At 40.3% G+C, this 24,417-nt stretch overlaps 1 protein-coding gene across 1 annotated transcript in view; it reads right to left on the minus strand.

The window, feature by feature from the left end:
* Positions 1–24,417, minus strand: part of CNTLN (centlein) — a gene marked incomplete at its 5' end in the record, with an annotated part of 249,541 nt that overhangs the window by 23,332 nt on the left and 201,792 nt on the right. Inside the window, 5 exons of the mRNA XM_015426574.1 lie at positions 3,949–4,134; positions 6,898–7,035; positions 8,425–8,551; positions 10,158–10,255; positions 15,632–15,823. Coding sequence (XP_015282060.1) covers positions 3,949–4,134; positions 6,898–7,035; positions 8,425–8,551; positions 10,158–10,255; positions 15,632–15,823 — 741 coding nt within the window. The remainder of the gene's footprint in view (positions 1–3,948; positions 4,135–6,897; positions 7,036–8,424; positions 8,552–10,157; positions 10,256–15,631; positions 15,824–24,417) is intronic.

Consider the following 24,417-nt stretch of genomic DNA (forward strand, 5'->3'; position numbering starts at 1 on the left):
CATTGGCCTTTTTTATTGCAGTCACACACTGTCTCGGCATTTTCAGTGAGTTATCTACTACAACTCCAAGATCTCTCTCTTGATCAGTCTCTGCCAGTTCAGACCCCATCAATGTGTATTTATATTTAGGATTTTTGGCTCCAATGTGCATCACCTTGGCACTTGGCCATATTGAACCCCATTTGCCATGTTGACGCCCACTTGCCCATCCTTGAAAGATCCCTTTGGAGTGCCTCACAATCCTCACTGGTTTTCACCACCCTGAGCAACTTCATATCATCCGCAAATTTAGCCACTTCACTGCTTACTCCCTACTCCAAATCATTAATGAACAAGTTAAAAAGCAGTGGACCAAGTACTGATCCCTGCGGTACCCCACTGCTTACCACTCTCCACTGAGAAAATTGCGCATTTATACTCACTCTCTGTTTTCTATGAACTAGCCAGTTTTTGATCCATAAAAGGACTTGTCCTTCTATCCCATGATTTTTGACTTACTTAGGAGCCTTTGATGAGGAACTTTATCAAAAGCTTTCTGGAAGTCTAAGTAAACAATATCTATTGGATCCCCCTTGTCCACATGTTTGTTCACCCCCCTCAAAGAACACTAACACGTTAGTGAGACAAGATCTTCCCTTACAGAACCCGTGCTGAGTCTGCCTCAATAGGTTTTGTTCATCTATGTGCCTACTAATTCTTTCCTTAATAATGGTTTCCACCAATTTACCCGATATCGACGTCAGACTGACTGGCCTGTAATTTACAAGGTGGGAGCTTTCCTTGGTTCTCTTGATCCTGCTGTGTGTGTCTATGAGAGCCATCCTAAGCAGGTCTCCTCAGAATCCTACTGAAATTTACTCAATAGGGTTTATTCCCACTAAACTGTTCTTAATATTGCACTACACGTGTAATAGCTACATGGCTTCTTGCTCTGATATTCCATTCTGCCCATTTTGCTTGTCTAACAACCAAAGTCTAGTGTGTTCATGATCAAGTGTTCCAAATTGGATCACAAATACTTTGAAGAACAGCTATGTAGAAACTCCAGCTTGACCCAGTAAGTTCAGAGCCTCTGACAATATGATCATTACTGTACACACTTAAAATGTAGTTGATTTAAAATTATGCCTAACCTGTCATTCTCTGGGACATTCCATGAACATATGTAAGCCTAGCCATCTAGTGCATTTGGAGTATGTGCCAACAGTGATTAACTGGCCAGCTGCCATGCTGAAGGCTGCCAAATGTGCAGGGAGGAAGAAAAAAGAGTGCAATCAGTACAAATGTATGATGTAGTCTATTTAAGAGGAAAAAGGCATGAGAAACAGGATGAGGGTGTTTTTTTTTTCAAACGTGCCCTTGCAAAATTGGAATCACTAGTTTTAAGTAGTACTCTAGTACTTGATTGGGCCTAACCACTTTATTTGTAAAATAAATCCCTTGTCATTTGGTTTTGGGTCATGAAATTGCATGTTAATTATGAAAAGCTATCAGTCAGATAGGCAGTAATCTTATTCTATTATTTTTCTTTTACTTACAGGTGCTCTTATCACATCAATCAAGCTTGACAATAAGATCAGTATGATATCTTTTCTAAGTTGCTGAACTAACACTGAAGTCCATACAAACCTTCTGGAGTGTTTGGAGAACTTTCATACTCTATTGGAAGTCTTCCATGTGATACAAAATACTGCAGCAAATGTGGAGAAGATACTTTAAGCTGGTGGCTCCATGTGTACGACAAACAGACAGGTAATTACAGCCAGTGTGTATGTATTTATTTTGAAGTGGGGAAACTCCTTCTGCAGTGAGAACCTGTCTTTAAAAACCAATGTTTTGAAAGATATAATAATTTTGGAGATTTTATTTTAGCTTTGACAAATGGATCACTAAAGGAAAAAGTCCTTTCACTAACTCAAAAATAAACATATGTATTGTGCTCTTATTTAGCTTCTTATGTTGTGCAACTGTCCAGCACACAGCAATGTATGTTTAAGTGCCGTTGAAATCAATACTTTAGTGATCTTAACTGCTCAGAATTTTGCCCTGAGCTCTTCAGAAGATGCAGTGTCACACTATGAATGGTAATATGCTCCCTTTTCTTTCTCTATAAGCTACTCGGCTGGTTTTAAGAACCGTGTGCTTGACTGTGTGTTCATTACAGACTGTCCAAAGTAGTCATTAGCTTGTTAGGTTGTCAGCAAACATGTTAATTTCATTTAGGCTTTATTAATTTCACTCCTGCTGGCAATTTCTTTTTTAGTCACCTTTGCTCTTGACAACTTGGCAGTGACCTTATATCAACAGTGGGGGCAAATATAGCTATGATATTCTAGAGATGGCATTTATTTGGAAAGCACTGCTAAAATTAGAGATGCTGATGGCACAAAAAACAACCTAGTCTGTTCAAGACTCATAAGAGGACAAGGGAAAACAAAGCAAGATCTGTAATATTTATTTTTCATGACCTCTCTCTACCTGCACTTCTCCCAGTCTAGCTGTGGCCACCTCCGTGATTTGATCTGATGCATGTCTAGGTACTTGTAAAGACAAGAGTTCATGAAATGTTACCAAAAATATGTTTGATACCGTAACCATTTAAACCTGACATGTTCCTGCTTAATATTATGCCTGATGTAAAAGATAAGAAAGCTAAACATTTAATTATACATATTGTCACGGCAGCAAGATTTCTTTATGCTAAGTATTGAAAGAAATCGGAGATACCAACGGAAAATGAACTTCTGACAAAAAATCTTCGACACAGCAGAAATGGATGTACTGTCGAACTTGTTGAAAGACAGAAGTAAACAAAATGTGAGAGACAATTGGACACTATTTTATGACTGGGTAGAAAGAAACTTCGAAGACCAAGAACAATGAATGCATATAATATAAATTTGGAGAAATTCCAATTTGAACTATATAGAATTTGACTCTTTTCGGGAATCATAACAGAAGATTTTAGCGATTTGATTAAGCGACAGTAGTTTTAACAATTACATAAAAGAAAAGAGAGCTGGAAACAAAGAATGATGACCAAAAAGTTGTAACAGCTATCATACAAACTTGATGGAATTTCCCTTTATGTCTTATCCCATACCCTGGACCCTCCCTGCCCTTATATTTTCCTGTCTTATAATATGTTAAAAACTAATGACATTTTTAATTATAAAAAAAAATAAAAATAAAGACAAGAGTTCAATGGAGAAATGGAATTCAGTGTCCTTTCCCGTACCCATGTGTATGTATACACCTCCCAACTTAGGATACAGTTTTATGATTATGAATAAAGCCGTAAAAGAGGCAAAGGCAGAGGCCCAAAGGCCCAGAGAGGCTGCCGTTGACTCAAATTGGGTGCCAGGCCATTCCATGGTCTCTCATACAGCTCATGCCAGTACTGCTGCGTCCCTGCTGAGGGTTCATGTTGACAGAGCTGGGCAGTGAAGGGAATCATGCTTATGACTCTGTGAATTAACAGAATGTCATAATTAAGCAATCAAAGAATAGTGTAACTGGCTGACATCTACAGGTGAATCCTTTCTCTTTTATGGATAATACCTATAATGTTCCACTACTCCATAGGACTGCCACAGTCATAGAAGTTATTTTTAATATTATTAGTTTGAAACATTTTCATGTTCATTAAACCATACATTAAATAAATATCACATGTACAGAGAGAAATATAACTTTGCTAATTAAGAACACATCTGCTGGAGATCTTCACTATTTCCTTGTCTATAACAACATGTAAATTGTAACATCTGAAATTTATTGTACAATGTTATCAAGCCAGATATGGTATCATGATGAAGTCACTGAAAGCAAGGGAGGAATCTCAAGCATCTGGCACAATTGTTTACATGCTTGAAGTGGGTCCTAAGTCTAGAATCCACGTAAATATTAGCAAATCATGAATAAATAAAAGATAATTAAAAAGCCAACCTTCACAAAAGTGATAAACTCTTCTACTTTTTCATTGGCCATCATCAACTTTTTCTGGACTACTTCAAGTGCCTGCCCACTTTGTCTTGCCAAACCATGGAGTTGCTGGGAGGCCGTTGTTTCAAGTTCCGTCATGGCACATTCAGCCTCAGCCATTTTGCCTTCTAGATTGGCGACTTTAAGCTCCTTAAACAAGACACATGGAGCCTTTACTAAACACCACAACATCTTTGGGCAAACAGATAATGCAATCACGATTACCAGCTGGAAAACACTCCTATAATTCTGCTCATTCATAGCAAGTGTATTATCCCATTGTATGGTACAGAGTCAAGGTTTGGATAGCAGGATTTTCTCTCCACTTTTTACCACCACGTGACTGTATATGAAGCTGCCTTATGCTGAATCAAACTATTGGTCCATCAAGGACAGTATTATCTATTCAGACTGGCAGCGGCCCTCCCAGAACTTATGTAAAGGTCTTTCACTTCATCTTCTGCCTGGTCCCTTTTAACTGGAGATGCTGGGGACTGAACCTGGGACCTTCTGTGTGCAAAGCTGAGGCTCTTCCACTGGGTCACTGCTCCTCCCCACTAGGGAAGGACATTCTTAGGGTGCAGCCACACGCGCCAGATAAAATGGGGGGGGGGAAGCAAGGCTATTTCTTCCAGAGGAAATAGACCCGCAGTTGCAAGATCACACCGCCCTTTGATGCTGTGGGCACAGCCTGTCAGTGTGAGTCTTTTTTTTGGTGCCATTTATTTCCCATGCACTTAAACAAGGAATTGATGAACCGAACCTCCACACTGAGGGCTCCCTATGGAGTTTGTGATGATGTGCATACAGCGAACGGGGGAAAAAACCAACGGCATGGAGTCGGGATGGCCTGATCAGACCATCCCGATGGCATGAGAGCGCGCTGGAGCAATCAGACAGGGGAAAGTCCATCCGTGGCCTGTCGCAACTCATTTACTATTGGATTTTCCCCAGTGTCTTTTAACTCCGCTTCTGCAGCAGAGCAGAATGGGTTGCTGACAGCTGTGGGGCGCTTCTCAGATGTTGTTGTCTGATTGCGCCCTTTCAATCTGCCCGGCATTCGCACCTATGTCGGGTCTAATTATGTGTATGATTGCAGCACAATCAGTTACTTGTTCTTTCTTAATACAGGAGGTAGGATATCCTATGAAAACTGTATCCTACAGCTTCAAGGCAGGGAGTTAGAATACTGACATTACTAATTTTTCATGTAGAACAAGTAGCATAGGACACGGATTTAAATTTAAAATGCAGCATGAAATATACTCTGAGTTGATATGAACGAAGCAACAGCTCTGGAGAATCAAGGTTCTCAAAACCTGTTAGTTTACACCTGTCCTATACCCCACAAAGGAAATGGTACAAGCACAAACTAGATATGACACAGAATCATATTTCATTTCCCAGTGGTTTCCCTAAAAACCAAAAACAGTTTTCAGAAACTGCATGTCTGAGTAGAGAAATGACAAAGGAAGAATTCTTAATCCATTCCATTTCCCTCATAGGGAACAAAGCTGGGTGATATAGTTGAGTGGGTGGAAGTGTCAATTTTGAGAAGAAAAAATGCCTGGGGAGAAAAGTGTTAAACATTAAATGCCCACCATTTCTCATCTTTAACATTTAACCTCCTGAAGCTTGTTTAGCCAAATCAAGAATGCCCGCCTCCAAAAAAACCCTAAAAGATGAGAATTATTCTTAATAAGGCCTTAAACGGGATATTAAACAGTTGCGACTATCTTCCTTTTAGGGCCTTTGCAACTTAAAGCCAGTAAGTCAGTGTGGTGTAGAGGTTAAGACTAGTATCTGGGAGACCCAGGTTCGAATCCCCACTCGTGCCATGGAAGCTTCCTGGGCCACTCACATGCTGTCAGCCTAACCCTCAGTGTTGTTGTGAGGATAAAATGGAGGAGAGGAGAATGATGTAAGCCACTTTGGGTCCCAATTGGGGAGAAAGGCAGGGTGCAAATAAATTAAATAAATAAATTAAATATTTCTCCAAACACTAGCTTAATATGCTTAAACATTCCTCATGTCCACCTTAACCTCCATTTTGACCTCCAGTAAGAGAATGTCCAGAAGCAAAGTACCCACATGGACAACGCCCCCCCCCCCCCAACCAAAAAGACTCATGGGTTGCAGGCTCCGGTGCAAATGGATAATCTCCCCATCTTCTGCCCTGGAACTTCACTGGCAGGTGAAGGAGGATAGGTGAGTTTGCTGATTTCCACTGCAAATGAAAGCTCTCCACCTGCACAGCTTTTCATCCTCATTGATCCTGCAACTCTAACCATCATTTTTCTTCTTGTCAAAAGGGAAAATCTGTGCCAACCAGCATCTTCTGTTGGCAAATGGTTAGGTATAACCCCTTGTTCCTCTAACAATGTCAAATGTTCTGTATTTCATGGGAAACTGAAGCAGTGCCAAGATAGTCCAAGAAGAGCTGCTTCTATAATCTAATGTAAGTATTTCTAAAATGTAGAGCAAGCCTTTAAAAGGTAGGCTCTGAATTTACACAAACCTTTTTGAACATAGCAGAAGAGGAGAATGCCCACACCCCATCACATCTTTCTTCCTGCTCTTCCCAGTCAGAAAGTACAGCAATCTATACCTGTGATCACCTGCAACTCTCTCTTTCTGTTCCATTCTGACAGAGATATAAACTCACCTGGCACTGTTCCATTCAGTCATGTATTTTGACACGACATTCACTTGAAACACATTGTGACACTCAGTGACGTGTTTCAGCATAGCTTCAAGTTTGAAAGCATACAAGTCACTTATACAGATTATGCTATGGCATTGTGAACATACAGATATTTATTTGTAATGAACAGCTTACATGAAAAAGGAGAAGAAGTGAAATGGTTACAAGAAGGAAAAAATATTCTATGGAGGAAATATGTAATCTTGTACCTTTTTCTCTACCTCCTCTGTAGCTTTGCGATACAGCTGCTCATACTGTGCCTTTTCTTTTGTAGAGACGTTAAGCCTTTGCTTTAGTGAATCAATTGATGCTTTTTTGTTTGAACAGTCTTCAGTCAATGTCTTTACCTGAAGTAACACCCAGAGAATATCTGTTATTAGTGAAGGCATTCACATCATTTAGATAGAAAACGTAAACCTTGAGTTAAAATAATAACTACATTTAATTTTACACATTTCTTGGGGTGAAAATGTTGGCTGCTATCTTGCACCTTGTTCATGTATGGATTGCATCCTCCTGAAATCAGTATAAATGATACTCCTATAACTAACCAGAGGACTGCACCTTTTAGTTATTATTAAAATCCTGGCACCTCACACACAGCCAGACATTGCTATGCAGAACATTCAGTTACATACAGTCACATCGGTGTTCAGAAGGGACCAGCCCTTAGCCATACAATCCACAGCTAAATATATACTTGGACTGCCATTTAAATCAAACTAGAATTTTTTTTAACTTTTATGAGAGAAATTAAATGGACAGATTTCACTCAATCTGCTGTACAACCTAAAAATGAAAGACACTGTTAATCCAAAAGATCACTAGAGAGCACATATCTCAAATCTGTTTTTTGCAAAACAACCTTACAAAACAATATGAAACAAATATTTATTTTGATCCACCTTCATTTTGCCTGAGATCCCTACCCCCATCCTTTCTCTCACTTTGGCTGATGATTTCTTAATGACATCTTATCTCTGACACGAAGGGCAAGAGAGTAGTTCTCTCTGGAACTGACAACTGCTTAATGACTGCCAGCGCAGGCTACCTTTCTGAGCTGTGCAGCCAGCACCTGCTTTTAAAGAGAATCAAAGTAGTGCTCGCCTGGAAAACTATTTCTATTTGGGGGTTGTAGAGTGTGCAGCCTCAGGGATTCCTACACACTTGCCCTGTTTGCTGGGGGAATGAGGGCAAGCAAACACACTGCACAGATAGAAGCAGAAAAAGGTGCTATTTCATTTCGAATCCCTTTACGCATCTGTAAAATGCATTAAACATTTATGGGGAAAATAACACACAGAATCATGTAAAATGAAACCATTAAATATATAACAGCTAAAAGGAGATGACACACAGCCATTATTATAGGTAAACATTCTTCTTACTATTACGTAGCATTCGACAGACAGCAAATATATTTTGTGTATCATGTAAAATATTATTTATTCTCTGTTTTTTAAGAAAGTTGTGTATGCAGTTTTAGCTGTATTCTGCACCACATTAAAGTAACAAGCATTTAATTCATGTTTTGACTACTATGATAATACAAATGACCACTACAATTAAGCAATCCAATCCAATAGCATTCCTCAATGGAGATACAAATGCAACAGATTATTTTTAAATGGGTGAGATATTCAGAACTGTAGAATGGTTTCATTAGCCTGATTTTATAGAGGAGACTTGTATAGCAATCACAATTTCGTGGGTTTAAAATTCATAAAACGAAGTACCTTTTCTTCAAGAGTTTGCAGTGTTTCTTTAAAGGCTTTCTCCTTTTCCTGACTAGCTTTCATCCGCATTCTCCAATCTTCTATTAAATGCCTTTTCATACTTAAGTCTCTCTCCATTCGAGAAATCCTTGAAGCAGAGAAGAAATGCAGTATTCCACAAATTATGAAACATAACTAGCATGTACTTATTTTGAATAATTAAGCAGCATGATCGCGGTAATTGCTAACCTATGTACATTTGCCAGCCCAAAAGTAATGAAAAAAAATTCCTTGACACAGTTTACATATATAAGAGCATAGGAGTCAGCATTTAAACTCTGGATTTCTGAATCTTAAAATTTTTAAACCAGTGAATCATAACAAGATGAAGGCATTATAATGGATGAAGTGGAAGCAGAACACAAAATAATTTTAGTGAATACTGACACAGAAATTACAGAGGGGCAAAAAGTAACATCCAAATCATCGATATCCAAGTGTGAACTGCTTGTCATGACTGTGTATTTAGTGCATAGAAAGTGTTATAACAATAAAAATGCAAAACAAAAAAAATCTAAAGGAAAAGTGTATCTGAGGGTAATATCTGGAGAAAACCAATACACTGATTTCACAGAACATGCTGCTTCTGCATACAGAGCAAAATCTTTTAAAGAAACATGCTGCTCATTGTGTGACATGTGGGAGGAAAATGTATGCTTATTGCCCTACTACCTGTAACTATTTTCACATGACTGCAGTACTTCATCCAAATAAAGCAAGTCAGTTCGATTATTACGTGGACTTCATTGTTGCTGATATGTCAGCAGCATATAAAATCAGTGAGAAAACCATAGCATGGCAAAACGAATGGAAGGAATTTACATCTGAATGGAAGCATCAGAGTACTGGAGGCAATGACGGGGATTACTAGCAAAACACATTCTGTATTTACCACAGAAAATAATGGTAGGACAGAGCCCATACCAGAATACTAAATCCACCTAACCTAACAGAGTGCTAGACTCTTTAGATATATCTTGAGGCATTAATCAATTAAAAATATGCATCTTAGTAAAGGGTTTGTTTTTTAAAAAAATGAATACCACTGTATTGAGGATGAAGAAACAACATCAACAAAATATTTTTTGCTGCTTAAAAGTACACATTAGTAGGTAGTGGATTTACTCACTTGTATATTTTAGACTAACATTTTAACAAACAGTTATAGTATGCATTTTAGAAATACTGAATTAAAATACAATATTACATATGTCAAATAAGACATGCAGTTAAAGTGAACGCAAACACTAATAAGCCCAACTGCCCTTCTGCACCTTTACAAATGTAAAATGGGCTATTTAATCCACTTTAAGCATCTAAACCTTGACATGTTTCTCAGCCCTAAGGCAAAGAATTACTGTATTTGAAGGACTGCTTTCAGCTACATTGAAGCATTCATTTACATCTGCATCAAGGATACCCTAGCCCACTCTGGGATCTGAAATATGACTTTTGATACTCTTATTGCAATGCAGAAATTGTAAATGGTTTACAAAAACATGTCATCAATATGTACTGTTCGTTTGCTAAATGCCATAAACAGTCTGAAATATGTATTTTAAAAGATAAATAGAGAAACAGCAAAAACACATTACAAAAAAATATGCCCATACTTGAGTTGAAATGCTGTTAAAATAATTATATTTTGACCACTGGGGGGAACCAGACACAACAGATAGACAGAGTGAACCTACTTTTCCTGCAGCTCCCGCATCTGTTCTTCTTTACCTTGGACTTCATTTTTCAAAGATTTAATGGCTGATGACTGTTTAGTGATTTCATTATTTGCATTCTAGATTGAATAAAATATTTATTAAAACTTCAATAGTGTGGGATTTAGAATTGTTCAAAGTATTACCAATAATGATCCTGTTTCAAAAAGAAAATTTACTGTTTTAATGGTTTAGTCTATTTTGATCACTGCTAATCATTAGAGAACATCATAGTAAAACAAGTATTTCTATTGTTTTAGCATTCAGAAAATTTGCCCATTCAAACACGGTTTGCTAATGTTTGGAATCACAATTAAACAGGAATTTTTCAGGGCTAGCAATAAATATATTCTGTTTTACTTGACAGAAAAATTTCCACTGTGGTTTAATTCCTCTGCAGTGTATCTACAGAAATTATCTATCCATGGTGCTTCCTCACAGGATAGAGATGGGTAATAAAGGACAAGTTCCCTCTGATCTTTAAATCTGCAACAGACTCAAGAGGAATAATTATGTAACAGAACAGGAGTTGCCCATGAAAGTTTCCAAACATCTGTCCCATCTTGCTCCTCAAAGGGCTACATAAACATTTGTATCATTTATTCCTGCAATGTTGTTTCATGTCCTGCCTCAGATATCCTTTGAGCGTACCCACTACAAATGCATCTAGAATTTACTTACACTATTCTTGTATGGGCAAAGGTCACTCACTATACACAGATAGGGTATCTGACTTCAAATGGGGTATTAAGTATTTAAAGTTATTTCTGCAGAAACAATTATTTCCAAAATTTTCTTAGTAATCTAAAATATTTATAGTACATCTCAGCAGCTAAAATTACTGATATAAAAATTTATCAGCAAGCAGTATTGTAGTGCACCAAGTAAATATATATTAAAAGAGGCATGGAAAGAAATACATTCAACCATAGGCATACATTTCTTTTTGCAAGTTCAGCCATTGCTTTGGCTTTGGGAATATACCCATTACATGTAAAACTATGAGCGAAGAATCAGATAGGTAGTAAACTGAAAATACTTCTGGAATGTTTCCCTGCTCGTTGCAAGCTTGTAACTCCCATTAACATTAATGGGAGTCTTGTACATAGTATTGTTTCTCTCAAGGGAAGTATGGATTCTGATATGAAGAGTTAGGTGTAAACTATTGTTTCACAAATCCTGTACAAGCTACTCTGCACGTCAACATCCCCTTCACCTATAGCCTTAGAAGTAAAATGCTGGCTATTCCTTTAATTAAAATTCAATAATGCTGAATACCCATGGTGCCTTGAAATTTTTGCATTCTCTTTAAAATGTTCATGGCAGGAGCTATAACGATCCTGATTTAACATTCATATAATGAAATAAAAATTAAAAGCAGGTTCATGAAGAATGCAAATGCAATTTGGAAAAGTCGCCAGAAAGTTTAACCTCAAACTTTTTTATTTTTATTTTCAGGCTCATGTGGTTCTAAATCCAGCTATAATGTAAGGGATAAAGAATTATGTATAGTTTATACTCCTGAGACACAAAAAGAATGCAAGTTATTATTCTTGTGTTACAGTGCACTTCCACAGGAGTTTTCTCTGGTAAGACCAATCTTTTCAGAACATACTATATATACATGTGTGTGTATATTCACAAAAGGAAATGTGTTCATGTGGTCAAAACATGCCACAGATTCCAGCATTTCTGTACCGGATGTGTCACCCAATCGCAAAACCTGTGTAGTTTAACCTTATTAAACTAGTTAAAAGTATAGAAGGATGTAGAACAACCAAAATTCCTTAGGCTTACTTGTGATGCTTGACCCTCATTAATGGAGAAGTGTGACACCCCATTTTAGGAGTTTACATACATCACAAATAAAAGCGGACACTTTTATTTAAAGTGGGCCTCAACAAAAAGAGTTACACAGCAGTGCTTGTTAAAACAACAGTATGAGTGCTTATGTCCAAGGGAAAAGTCGCCACTTCCTGTGGAAAACAACACACAGGATGGTGCTGTGAAGGGGGGAAAAATGAAGCAAATCTGTTCCAGCAGTGATTGGGTGAAAGTGTGAAAAAGCAGGAAGCCTGGTTTCTCAGAAACCACTTCTTGTGTGGCTAGACTTTGGAATTTGGAAGGAAAAAAATACATGTGCATATGGTACAGTTTTGGTTTATTTATCTAGATCTTGCAGGCAAAATTGAGATACATGCACCATGTAACCTGATGTGTTTGGTTTAATTATGCCATTAATCAAGTATTTAAGACTTTTAAATTTCCGATGGCAAAGTTGCTTGACAAAATAAAGCATGCTGAAAAGTGTATTAGAAAAGGACAACAAGGTTATGTAAAATTTTGACATTAAAAGTTTTCTGCTATAGTGTTTTTGTTGCACTGCTTGTGAAAAACATGGAAAATAAGTTTTCAGATATATCCTATAAGCCAGTTCACAAAGTAAGATTATAATGCAACAAAACAATGACCTATATTAGAAATAAACATTAGGCTGCTGAATTGGATAAATTTACTTTATTGATAAAAGGCGCAACAGATTCGACATTCCAGAATACTTGGTCACGGTTTTATAATTGATATGATAAATATATGTAGGCAAGCTTGCAAGAGACAGACTAAGAGTTTACTAAATGAAATATATACCTGTTAGGATGATAGAGACAGAAAAGTTGATTACACAGTTCATGAGAAACTGTTATTAAGGTGGAATAGGCACCAGTATAAATATTGTATCTGTTTGTACTGTTTGCATGTATGTATATGTATGTATATGTTATGATTGTTTGTGTATGTTATGTGGAAAATGTAATAAAACCCTGCCCCTTTGGGGGCAGTTAAAAAAAAAAGAAAATAAACATTGACCTTAGAAGAGCACTGAACTGCTTGATTAGGGTTGCACCCACTGAGATAGTTAGCACTGGAAAACTGTCCTGGAATTAAAGATACAATTGTGGAATCTCTCCTTATATATAATTGTGAAGTGGGGTGGCATTTTCTGAACATTCCACACACTCCTAAATCAGTGGGCTCCATGATGTGTCACTCAGAAGCTGTCCCTAGCCACTGGCTGCATTGCCTGAGTCCCGCCCACAGACAGTCAGAACACAGAGGTCATTTGTATATGCAGCCTGACTGGCCCTCATCTCCAACATTCTAAATAGTTTGCTATTGCTCTTGGGAGTCACTGAATGTGTCCTGAGGTAAAATACATCTCCCAAACTTCCCTTAAACATTCACTGGGGTTGCCAATCTCTCTGTGGGGTCTGGGGATCTCCCAAAATCACTGTTCCCCAGCCATAGCACATCATTTCCCCTACAGAAAAATTCCCAGCTATTACAACTGATCTCCAGATCACCAAGATCAGTTCTCCTGGAGACAATGGCTGCTTTGGGCAGTAGATTCTATGGCATTATACCCTGCTGAGGTCCCTCCCCACCCCAAACCCTGCCCCCCCTAGGCTCTACTCCTCAAATATTACAAGTATTTCCCAACCCAGAGTTGGAAACCCTGTAACTGGCTATGGAACTGCTTTCCAGACCCTTGGAACCCAGAAAACATGGCATAGGAGGAGGTGCTTTTCCACCTTAGCTGCCACTGCATAGCCCCAAATCAACGTAAGTCAGGACTGGAGGGAACCCTACCTGTTACCATGTGGCTCTCCTCCCATACTACCCACTTGGGGCAGCAAAATGACTTGAGACAGCCCTGCCTTATAGCTAGTAAAGGTAAAGGTTCCCTTGCTCGAAAGCCAGTTGAATCCGACTCTAGGGTTGTGGTGCTCATCTCCATTTCTAAGCCGAAGAGCCAATGCTGTCCGAAGACGTTTCCGTGGTCATGTGGCCGGCATGACTAAACACCAAGGCGCACGGAACGCTGTTACCTTCCCACCGAAGTGGTACCTATTTATCTACTTGCAATTTCTTGCTTTCGAACTGCTAGGTTGGCAGGAGCTGGAACTAGAGATGGGAGCTCACTCCATCATGCGGCACCCGGGTCTCGAACTGCTGAACTACTGACCTTCCACAGCCTGCAGTTCAGCGTCTTAACCACTTGAGCCACCACAGCTCCTTATAGAAGGAAATAAACATGGCTCACCTCCCTCTATTTTCCCCTTCCCTCCGCCGCCCCACCAGCCACAGCTGGGACACTCGCCTGGAGCTTCTTTCTAGAGCTCATTGTATTTCTTCCCACAATAGGCCTTACTCCTAGTTAAAGATATAGGCTAACTTTGATCTACAAAAATGCTTATCATGTGTCATCCTGGATATTTGTATTATAATAGTAACAGGATATACATGAGCATGCTGACTCAACACCTAATGAACCCATATGTGTTGTATGTGTAGGTAGAAACTTTTTCATTACTGTAGTTTTGAACAAAAAATTAATTAGAGGAATAACTCTAATGACAGACAATTTCTGAAAACACGCACACAAGTATGCTGAATATTAACAATGAACCTGAAAGCCTGAATATAACTTTTAAAAAGCTGCGTAGTTTTGCAACACTCACACAGGTTTCCAGTAATCAAAAATTACTAAGCCTTTGTTTAAATATGGACTTGCAGGTCTTGCTACATTCCCCAAGTCTTCTAAACTATGAAATCCTAAGCTAGAACCAAAAGAACTAATTAAGACCAAATTACATGTATAGATCAGTCAAGTGATTTACTTAGTTTTAGCCGTTCTTAATTCTTAAAAATCTACAGTTTTCAATTGCAGGTGCTAGTTGCTAATAAAACGTCTCTGTGTTCATATGCACTAGTTGTAAACTACTGATATTATCAACTGTTCCATAGTGACTGATCTGCATGTGCATTCTATGAGCTCAAGGAAGGCAGGAAGTAGATCAGGTAATCAGACTGATAAGTACTGCAAGTAGAGCTAGCTATATTGGCTTTTTATTTTTCACACGCACAGTAAAACAAGTGTCGTGATTAGGTCAAAGACATTCCGTCAAAGTTCAGACTTTCAAACATATGTATAATAGAAAAGAAAGATGGTGCTAACATGCTTAGAGAAAATATGAATAGAGGGCCTCTATTTGCTTGATATTTATGAGTGCAGCCTGTCTTCTTAATATTAACATTCTTTATTTTTATCTTATTACCTCTTGCTTGTCCTCATTCTGTGAAGTCTGGAATCATATGATTTGTCTTAAATACAATCCTGCTGTGTAACACTTTCAACAAGTTGGATTTAATCATAGTCTCGAGTCTGATTTATTTTCCCTAATCTTTGAGCAGGCAAAGTACGCTAGTTCAACATCATTTGACTGAACTTTCACTTACTCTTATTTAATCATTGTTGAGTGACTATCATATAATAGCAAGGTTGTCCAAGCCCTGAGATGCATTTTGTTTTCCCACAAATATTAATCTTTAGATGTTAAATATCATTTTTAGGAAACACAGTGCAAATTTTATAACAACTTCATAATGTGTACTGTTACCTTCAGTTTATACTGCAGCTGCTTCATTTCCAAATCTACATTCTTTAGAGGAGTTGCTGGTGTACTTCCCGTATGGCCAGATGTCAAAGGAGACAGGTCCTCTCTCAGTTTGGTGGATTGTGTCAGGTGGTCCAATTTTCCTTGCAAATCTGATTTTTCTCGCTGCAACTCAGTCAGGTTGGACATCAGTGTCTGTTTTCCAAATAAAGTAAGAGAAATGGTTGAGTTTAATATGCATTTGAGACCAACATGTTGCATAATTTTACAGTTTAGCGTTACAAAATACAGCATATGCACTGTTCATTGTCCAAATTGCAAATATGTTGGCTGTGGTCACAGGTCACAGAGAGATACAGTACTAAAGAGAAAACAAGAAAGAAGATTGACTGCATGTATTCATAATTATCTAACAACGAAGTACATTGAAAAGTCCAGTGATGCATTTCCCCCATCATGACCAGTATTTTGTATGCTAATCATAAGCTTATATTGAAACGTTTTCATATGCCACTTTGTGCTTAATACTGATGGAATAGAATGGCCACCAGGATAAGTTTACTAATAAACAGTACAGAATACATTTTTCAACTTGTATTTGTTTGTAGGGCTTGTAGAGGTTAAAGCAAAATAGACCATATGCACTGCACAGCTTCTGTTTGGCTGGTCTTTAAATTGTTACGTCTTCCTTTTCCCACACATGCACCATAGCCAGGGAACCACAGAATCCATAACCTTGACCCTGGGGCCAATACACTTAACTGGTAAAAGCCAAGCTGGAGCAGGACAAGATAACAGATGTTAGTTGTTTAGTCCACTGGGTAGGTCTTACCACCTTACTCTGCAGCCAAAATGCTTCTCATTTAGCAACATAAATGTTAAGGCCAATTAGCAGATGAGGCTTGTTAGGGATTTAGTTCAAATGAATAGCATGCAAACAAACTATGTCAGTATTATTGAACTTGATTGACAATGACTAGTCCCATTTATTCTGCCAAACAGCACAGCAATGTATGCCTTGTAGCTATAAAATGAAGTATTTGGTATTTGCTTTAATTTTCTACGCCACAGAATATAGCAGCCCTTCCCCTCATTCCTGTAATAGCTGGAATTATCTTTTACCAGTCTGTAGTCAGCAGAAAGCCACCAAGCTTTTAATGACATAACACCACAAGGCTCCTTAAGAGCCCAACAATAGTAGTATTTTAATATTCCAAAGATGCTTATAATATGGGTAGTTTAACATAAGGAACAATTAGACAAAATGGTACTGAACTCTCTCAGAGGAGTAAAAAACTTCCCTTCTGAAGACTCCCAATTTGATAATGTGAAAGAAGCTACAGTTTAGAATGACTCATGGTAGGTTCACTATGTTGTGTTGTGAAGAGAAAAAAATGACGAAACAGATATGCTATAACGTTAATATTTTTAAAGAAGGACACAGGAAGCCATGCATGAAAGCAAAGTCCATGGAAAGCAGATGGGAAAGCAAACAAGAAAGAACCAGGAGAACCCTTGAAAAAGGACAAGATGAAAGCAGAAAATACACCTGACAAAAATTTTTTTACTCAATATAATTCTTTCTCCACACACACATTAAGGTCATGTCTCCCCTTCCCCCTTTTTTGCTCTGTTTTACTAATGTGTTTACTAATGTGCCTTCCATCTCTGTCAATTTGAACCCAAACAAAAAAAGACTACAGATCACTTTCATAATTATTCACTAATTTGATACTCTATGTTGCCAGCCAATGGATCTGAACAACTGGGAGAAGTATTGTAAAATGGGACAGGTGGCAGTCAGTCTCACTATAATCAATTCTGAATTCAAACAGAATAAATAAAAGTTATTTCATTTAAAAAAACTTCACACAATCAAGATTCTTCTATTTGGAGTTACAAAATTTGAATTTGGGGGAGTTAAATGTATAACCAGCACCTTACATAGCTATACATTTGCTTGGGGAGGGGGAAGAATAATAGGAATGTAAATTCACGCTTTATGTGGTAGAGCATATATTCATATGGTATGAACACTGCTATTTTGAAAGCTGCTGTCCAATAACTATGATTAACCACCTACTATGAACTAGATTAACCAAGCGCTCTGAACAACAGTAAAACTTCAGACGTATTAAAATAAAACTGAAACATATTAAAATTACACCTCTTTACTAGCTTTACCCATTACTAAAAGCCAACCCAAACAACAGTGCTGCCCTATGATTGATTGTCATTGATAATCAAACATATTCTTGTTAATACACTCAATGACCCCACTCTTGCTAATGTTATTCATCAGTTTGAGAGCAATCCTAAACATGTCTACTCCAAATCCCACTCAGATCTATTCAATGGTGCTTGATTCCAGGAAAGTGTTCTTAGCAGAGCTTCTGTTGCTGTTGCTAAAAAAAGTGCCAGTAATCATATATAAGGTTGTGCCAATGTCCACCAATTCCCTCCTCCCTCTACAGATCCCTAGTAGGTTGTTCCTAAGGGTCCACTTTCTCTTTATCTAGCTGAGTGAGGTAGGACTTTGGAGAACTCCCCCCAAATATGCTGGTACTCAGTACCGGAGAGTACTTTCTTCATTGGTCTCAATGTTTAATTTTAGTTAAATGCACTCAACTGGGAATAAATTCAGGCAGTAAAAACAAGTGGTCATGAAAAAAGCATCTCCAGAGCCCACTGACCTAAATGACTACCCCCTGGTGGCAAGCATCACTTTTGGGGGCTTAAATAGGTGGTGGCCACACAGCTTCAGGCAGTCTTGAAGGAGATGGATTATCCATACCCATTTCAATGGGGATTCAGGCCTGTCTTTGGGACAGAGATGACATTGTTCACCCTAGCTGATTATCTTTGCCAGGAGAACAATGGGGGGAGTGTGTCTGTATTGATTCTCCTGGACCTTCTGGCAGCTTTTGATACCACCAACCATGGCATCTTTCTGCCTGGAGAACGTTATGAGATGGATGAGAGCCAATAAACTAAAGCTGAATCCAGACAAGACTGAGGTGGTGCTGGTCAATAGAAAATCTGCTTGGGGATTGTGGAGTCAGCTTCTCTGGAGGGGATCACATTCCACCTGGAGGAGCAGGTTAACAATCAGGGTGCTGCCTGGATCTTAGTCTATGCTTGAAGGCTCAGGTTTCCTCCAGTGGCATGCAGCACTTAGTATCAACTTTTGACTGATATGCCAGCTATGGCCCTTCCTTGAAAACTGTGATCTAGCTGTGGTGATCCATGCTGTAATCACATCCAGGTCAGATTACTGTAATTCACTCTGTGTGGGCTGCTTTAGAAAGTGGTTTTGAAATTTCAGTTGATGCAACGTGGCAGCCAAGTTACTGTGAGGGGTGTGATATTGGGTTATATCACCCCAGTCGCTACCCATAACTTAAAGCTCTAGGTATTGCCTTTAAGGCCATAAGTGACTTTGAGCCATAGTACTTGAACCATAGTACCTGAAAGGCTGCCTTCTTCTATACTGTCCAGCCACTGAGCTAAGATTCTCAGGACAAGCACTGGTCTGTGTGCCCAGAGTTGAGGGGGTGGCCACCCAAGAGGGCTTTTTCAACAGTGGCACCAGGCTTGGCAATGCCCTTCACCTTGAGCCTCTCCTGGTACCTACACCATTTTCTTTTAGGTGCCATTTATGTACAGACAAGCTTTTAGTTAAGGAGTTCCTTTTTAAAGCATTATTTTATGGTCTTTTTAGCTTGAGAAATGTTTAAGACCCAATTAAAATGCTTCCGGTTTTATGCTCTGGCTGTGCTTTTAAATGCTGAGTTTTAATAACTTTCATAATATTTTATATTTTTACTATGTCGATAGTACTATGTTTACAGTTTTACTATGTATTTTGAAAGCCACCTTGGGCACTTTCCTTGGAGGTGGCACAGAAATAGGAATGGGCATGTACTGGCTTACAAAATAAAGTTCATCACAAATTTTGGCCAGTTCATATTTCAAGAAGTGATGTTCATGGAAGGACACCTGGCACCAACATTTCACAAACTTTTGTGCTGCTTGTGGCGGTTCATGAATTATTACATTTCCAGACAGACTGTTCCCGCTCAATTAAACTGCTTACAAAACTCCAAGGCAAGGCGGGGGTGGATGTCTCCAGGCTTGGAAACACCAGTAGGAGCCCTCCGAAGCTTAACAGACACTGCTGGCTGCTAATAACAGAGTTCCCATTCTGCTGCATGAGATCAGAATGCTATATATATGCTCAGCTCAGCTCCATACCATCTCCTCTGTCAGCTGTTCGCAGTTACACAGAGAGGAAGGGAACTTGTTAAAAGCAGGACACATTCATAATTTATTCCTGAATCTGAGCTCCCCTCCCCTGCTGGGGTTTGGGGGTGTCAGGTGGACTCGGAGCTCTGAGTCATCCTGTCTCTCTGCTCATGCCAAGCAGAGAGGCTTAGTTAGTGGGTTCCTCGGCTGAGGACCTACATTTTAATTCTGATTCCTCTCCCCTGCTGGGGTTTGGGGGTGTTAAGTGGACTCAGGGCACTGAGCCACGTCGTTTCTGTGCTCAAGCTGAGCAGAGGGGCTTAATTACTGGGTGCCTCGGCTCAGAAGCCATGTTTTATACCCTCCCACCCCTCTTAATTTTAATTCCTCTGTGTCATGAGCGTGAAAGTGAGTGCAAAGGGTGCTTGTTGTGCAGAGAAGACATCCTCCATCTCCCATACCACAGGCCCCTGTCTCAAGGCACCAAACCCATCCTACCACTTCACTGGAGGCCGCCCCTAGCAGGGCATCTCCAGGGGTCTTGGAACCTTCTTTCCCTGATCTGTTCCTGGGGTTCCCAACAAAGGCAAAAGACGTGAGCACTGCTCAGAGACCAGCAGTTGCTAACCATCTTTGGAGAGTAGGACTCTAACAGTGATTCAGGGGAAAGCATCCTCCCCTTGCACATAACTCCCTTTTGCAGTTCCTGCCTCAAATACATCACTCGTGGTTCCTCCCAGCCCAATGCCACAAAGTAGTTGTTCCTCCTCTCATCTTCTCCAATCATAGCCACCCCTTTCCAGCCCACACCTTGGAAATATTTCTGCACTCTCCCCAGTGACCCCTGTATGGCAGACAACCAGATATGCCACGCCCACATCCAGAGGGGTGATAACCTCCTCCCTCCTCCACAGGCCCCTGCAAAAGGTGCACCCCACTATGTTGCCACCGGAGGAAAGAATGGCGGCCAATGGGAGAAAGAAGATATCCACTCTCAGCAGGGAGCAGCAGAAGGGGAGCATGAAGCCCCTCCAAGAAAGGCTCCCAGCATTTGGGGTGCGGTGGATGGAACATCAAGGCAGGCCACCTTCTAAGAGGTCATTCCCCTGGGGATGCTGACAGTACCATCCAGAAGGGCTATGTGGAGGGCCCAGGAATCAATCATTCACCTTGTTGGCGAGATGATTGCTGTGGATGGCCAACCCTTCTCCCTCGTGGAGGATGAAGCCTTTCGCCGGCTGCTGCAACACCTGGCTCTCTGGTACTCTGTCCCCTCATGGAGGACCACAAGCTGACGAGTCTTACCCACCATACACCACTCCACAGTGGCAAATGTCAAGGCTCAGCTCTGCAGAGCACAAGGCAGAACCATGCCCTTCACAGCAGACCTCTGGAGCATCTAACAGCATGGCTATTTCTCCCTCACTGCTTACAGGTGGCAAGCAGAGGACCTCTCTGTCCAGACTATCAGGGCACAGCTCAGGCATCAGGAGGGGACAGTCCTGTCTTCAGGCTACAAAGTAGTTTTGCTCCATGTGCAGGGAATGGATGCAGACCACAGTGTAAAACAATGTGGCCATCATACAGAGTAGCCTGAGGGAGTGGGTGGGCAGCGGCAACATCCTACAGGGCTACATGGCAACAGTAAAGGCTGTGAGCCTCAAGGGCATCGTCTGCCTGACACACATGCTTCACCTATTGGTGAAGGATGCTCTGGGACTAGGGAGCACTATCAACACAAGAACTCCTGGGCACTCAATGAAATTGCTGAACATTTGGGTTAGAATGGATAAAAGGAATTGGATAAACATATGGAGCAGAGGTCCATCAGTGGCTATTAGCCACAAGGTATAGATAGGAACTCTCAGTCTGGGGCAAGAGATGCTCTGTATTTTTGGTGCTTTGGGGGGGGCAACAGTGGGAGGGCTTCTAGTGTCCTGGCCCCACTGCTGGACCTCCTGATGGCACCAGGAATTTTTTTCCTCTGTGTGACAGAGTGTTGGACTGGATGGGCCATTGGCCTGATCCAACATTGGCTTCTCCTATGTTCTTATGTTAAGTCCATCTGGGATGCTGCCATCCTTGAGATGCGGTCCTTGCTTGATACCTGCGGGTGCCTGGCCACCCAGTTCTCATGCAGCATCAAATCTGTCCATCTGCTGAGTGAGAGGCACATTCCTGAAGTGCAAAAGCCTTCAAAATCCATCCCATGAGTAGTGCTCTATTCATATTCTCTGTATCCATGCTCTATTATTCCAAAGAATCTTTTAATTTTAATAATAATAATCTTATCTCCTATATAAATTAGACCACACCTTAATTGTGGCTTCACTATTGCTCCTAGACAACATGAAACAATACAGATAATAAAATCCTGTAAGTGACAGTATTAAAAGTATATCAATTTAAAAAAAACAAACTGGCACATTCTTTTATCCACAGCTGCTATTCCAGTCTTCTGCCAATCATCTGAAAAGATTCTGGAACCATGTCTACCATTTACACTGAATTCCATCAGTTTACTCATGCATCTACTAGCATCTGCTATAATCTACTGAGTTCAGCTCAACTGTGAAGAGTATCACAACTAAACAGAAGTCTTCAGCTACCAAACCCTTTATTCTTTGTTTGAATATTGCCACTCCATTTAATAGTAGCCTTGAAATTATTTTATTTTATTTTATTTTGCTTTGGCAACCAAATCTGTCTTGGTTATACTTTTGCCAAAGGGTTGTATAATATTTATATGTATATACTTTATATATAAAGATGTACACACATATACATTTTGATGCTATTTTACACTGAATACTTAATGCAGAAACAGATTTTTGTAGGACATATTTTAATTTATCTTGATTCATACCTTAACCTCAGAAAGGCTCAGGATAGATAACAAACCCAACAGAACAGAATAAAATTTAATAACTGAAAATTTACCCACACTTTCCTCACTATTAGCCCAAACAGAGAAGTATTCTAAATGGAACTCAGGGTCAGAGTTTGCCAAATATATAGTAGGAGGGTCTTCTATAGTGGGGAGGGATCATCCATGGATAACGTTGGCCTCTTGCTGCTCAAAATTGATACAGACAGGGTGCGTTCAGACGAGGCATTTCAGCTGGCATAAACTGTACCAGTTGGAACCGGTGCAGTTTATGCCGGCTGAAACGCGATCACACTTACCTCCCTCACAGCGGAGCCCATCGCTGTATGCCCGTTCACATGCTGCGGGCGTCGGCGTTTTTTGTTGTTGTTTTTTTTAAAAAAAACACAACTCAATTTGAGCATGCGCATAGGCAGCCATCCACAGAATGGCGATCTTTGTGCATGCTCAAAACACCCCGTATTACATTTAAAGTTTAAAGGTAAGGACTTACCTTTAAAGTTTAAAGCCCAAACTGGCCTCCCTGAAGTCCCGGACTCCTCCGGAAAGTTAAACTAAGGGCCTTTTCTTTTTTTAAAAAAACAAACGCCGGGGCGAAGCTTCACCCAAGCGCACATCGGCAACCTAAAAAAAAAAATGGTGGGCGAAAATCGGACGCCTCGGGCTTCCGAATGGAAGTGGCTAGACACCGGTGGAGAGTGATCAGACGGGGAGGTAGACCGATTACAACCGTTGTACTCAGGATACCACCACTTGGGGACCTAGTGGCAGAGTACAACGGTTTAAAGGGCTTTGCAACAGTTAGGGACGGAAGGCAGATGTTCTACACGTGAACGCCAGTAAGTTCACCAATTGCAACCGGCACCTATTCCATTGCAAATGCCCCGTCTGAACGCACCCAAAGTGTCATGCCTGCCCTTGACTCAGCCCCAGAGCCAGCTCCTGACAGCCTAAGAGGGGAGGATTCAGTGCCTTTAAGAGCTGAAGAAGCATCAGGATCTGCACCTACTGTAAGTACTGAGGAGGATACACAGCAATCTGAGTCAACTACAGGACGGTTTGCACCTGAGATTGAGCAGGCCATAAGCAGCTCACCACCTGCATCTCCCCCACCTGTAAGTAGGCTTAGGGATCAGAGACGTCAGGAGTTGGCTAGCCAACGAAAAGAAGCCTGTTCAAGAGGGCGGAGATCCTTGAGCCCTGAGTTTTAACATCAGCCAAGACCTCGCACAAAGGTGCTAATGAGTTAATGGGCCAGAGCACTATTTAGTAGGGCCTCTGGCCATGAGCAATTTGTGCTGGCAACCTCGTTCGTAGAACCAGAATCTCTGCACCTTGATTCCTGTTTGACTCTGTGGCTTTTGGACTCAGCTTGTTTTGGACTGCTCTGGCTCCTGACTTCCAGCTTTGAACCTGACCACGCCCTCAGCTTTGCTCCCTGTATCCTGACCTCTGGTAACGTTTGACTACGGCTTTGTCTGGTGTATTGGGACTTATTTAATGCTCTGCTGACTGCTCTCCCAGCTGACCTTTGGGCTTGTATTGTGACTCCCCCTGTCTGCCTGCCTCCCTGGCTCTACCGTGACACATAGGGTGTGTTCAGATGGGGCATTTGTAACGGAATAGGTGCCGGTTACAATCGGTGTACTTACCGGCG

Source organism: Gekko japonicus, unplaced genomic scaffold (assembly GCF_001447785.1).
Source record: "Gekko japonicus isolate JY-2015 unplaced genomic scaffold, Gekko_japonicus_V1.1 scaffold1479, whole genome shotgun sequence".
In the NCBI taxonomy this organism is placed as follows: domain Eukaryota; kingdom Metazoa; phylum Chordata; class Lepidosauria; order Squamata; family Gekkonidae; genus Gekko; species Gekko japonicus.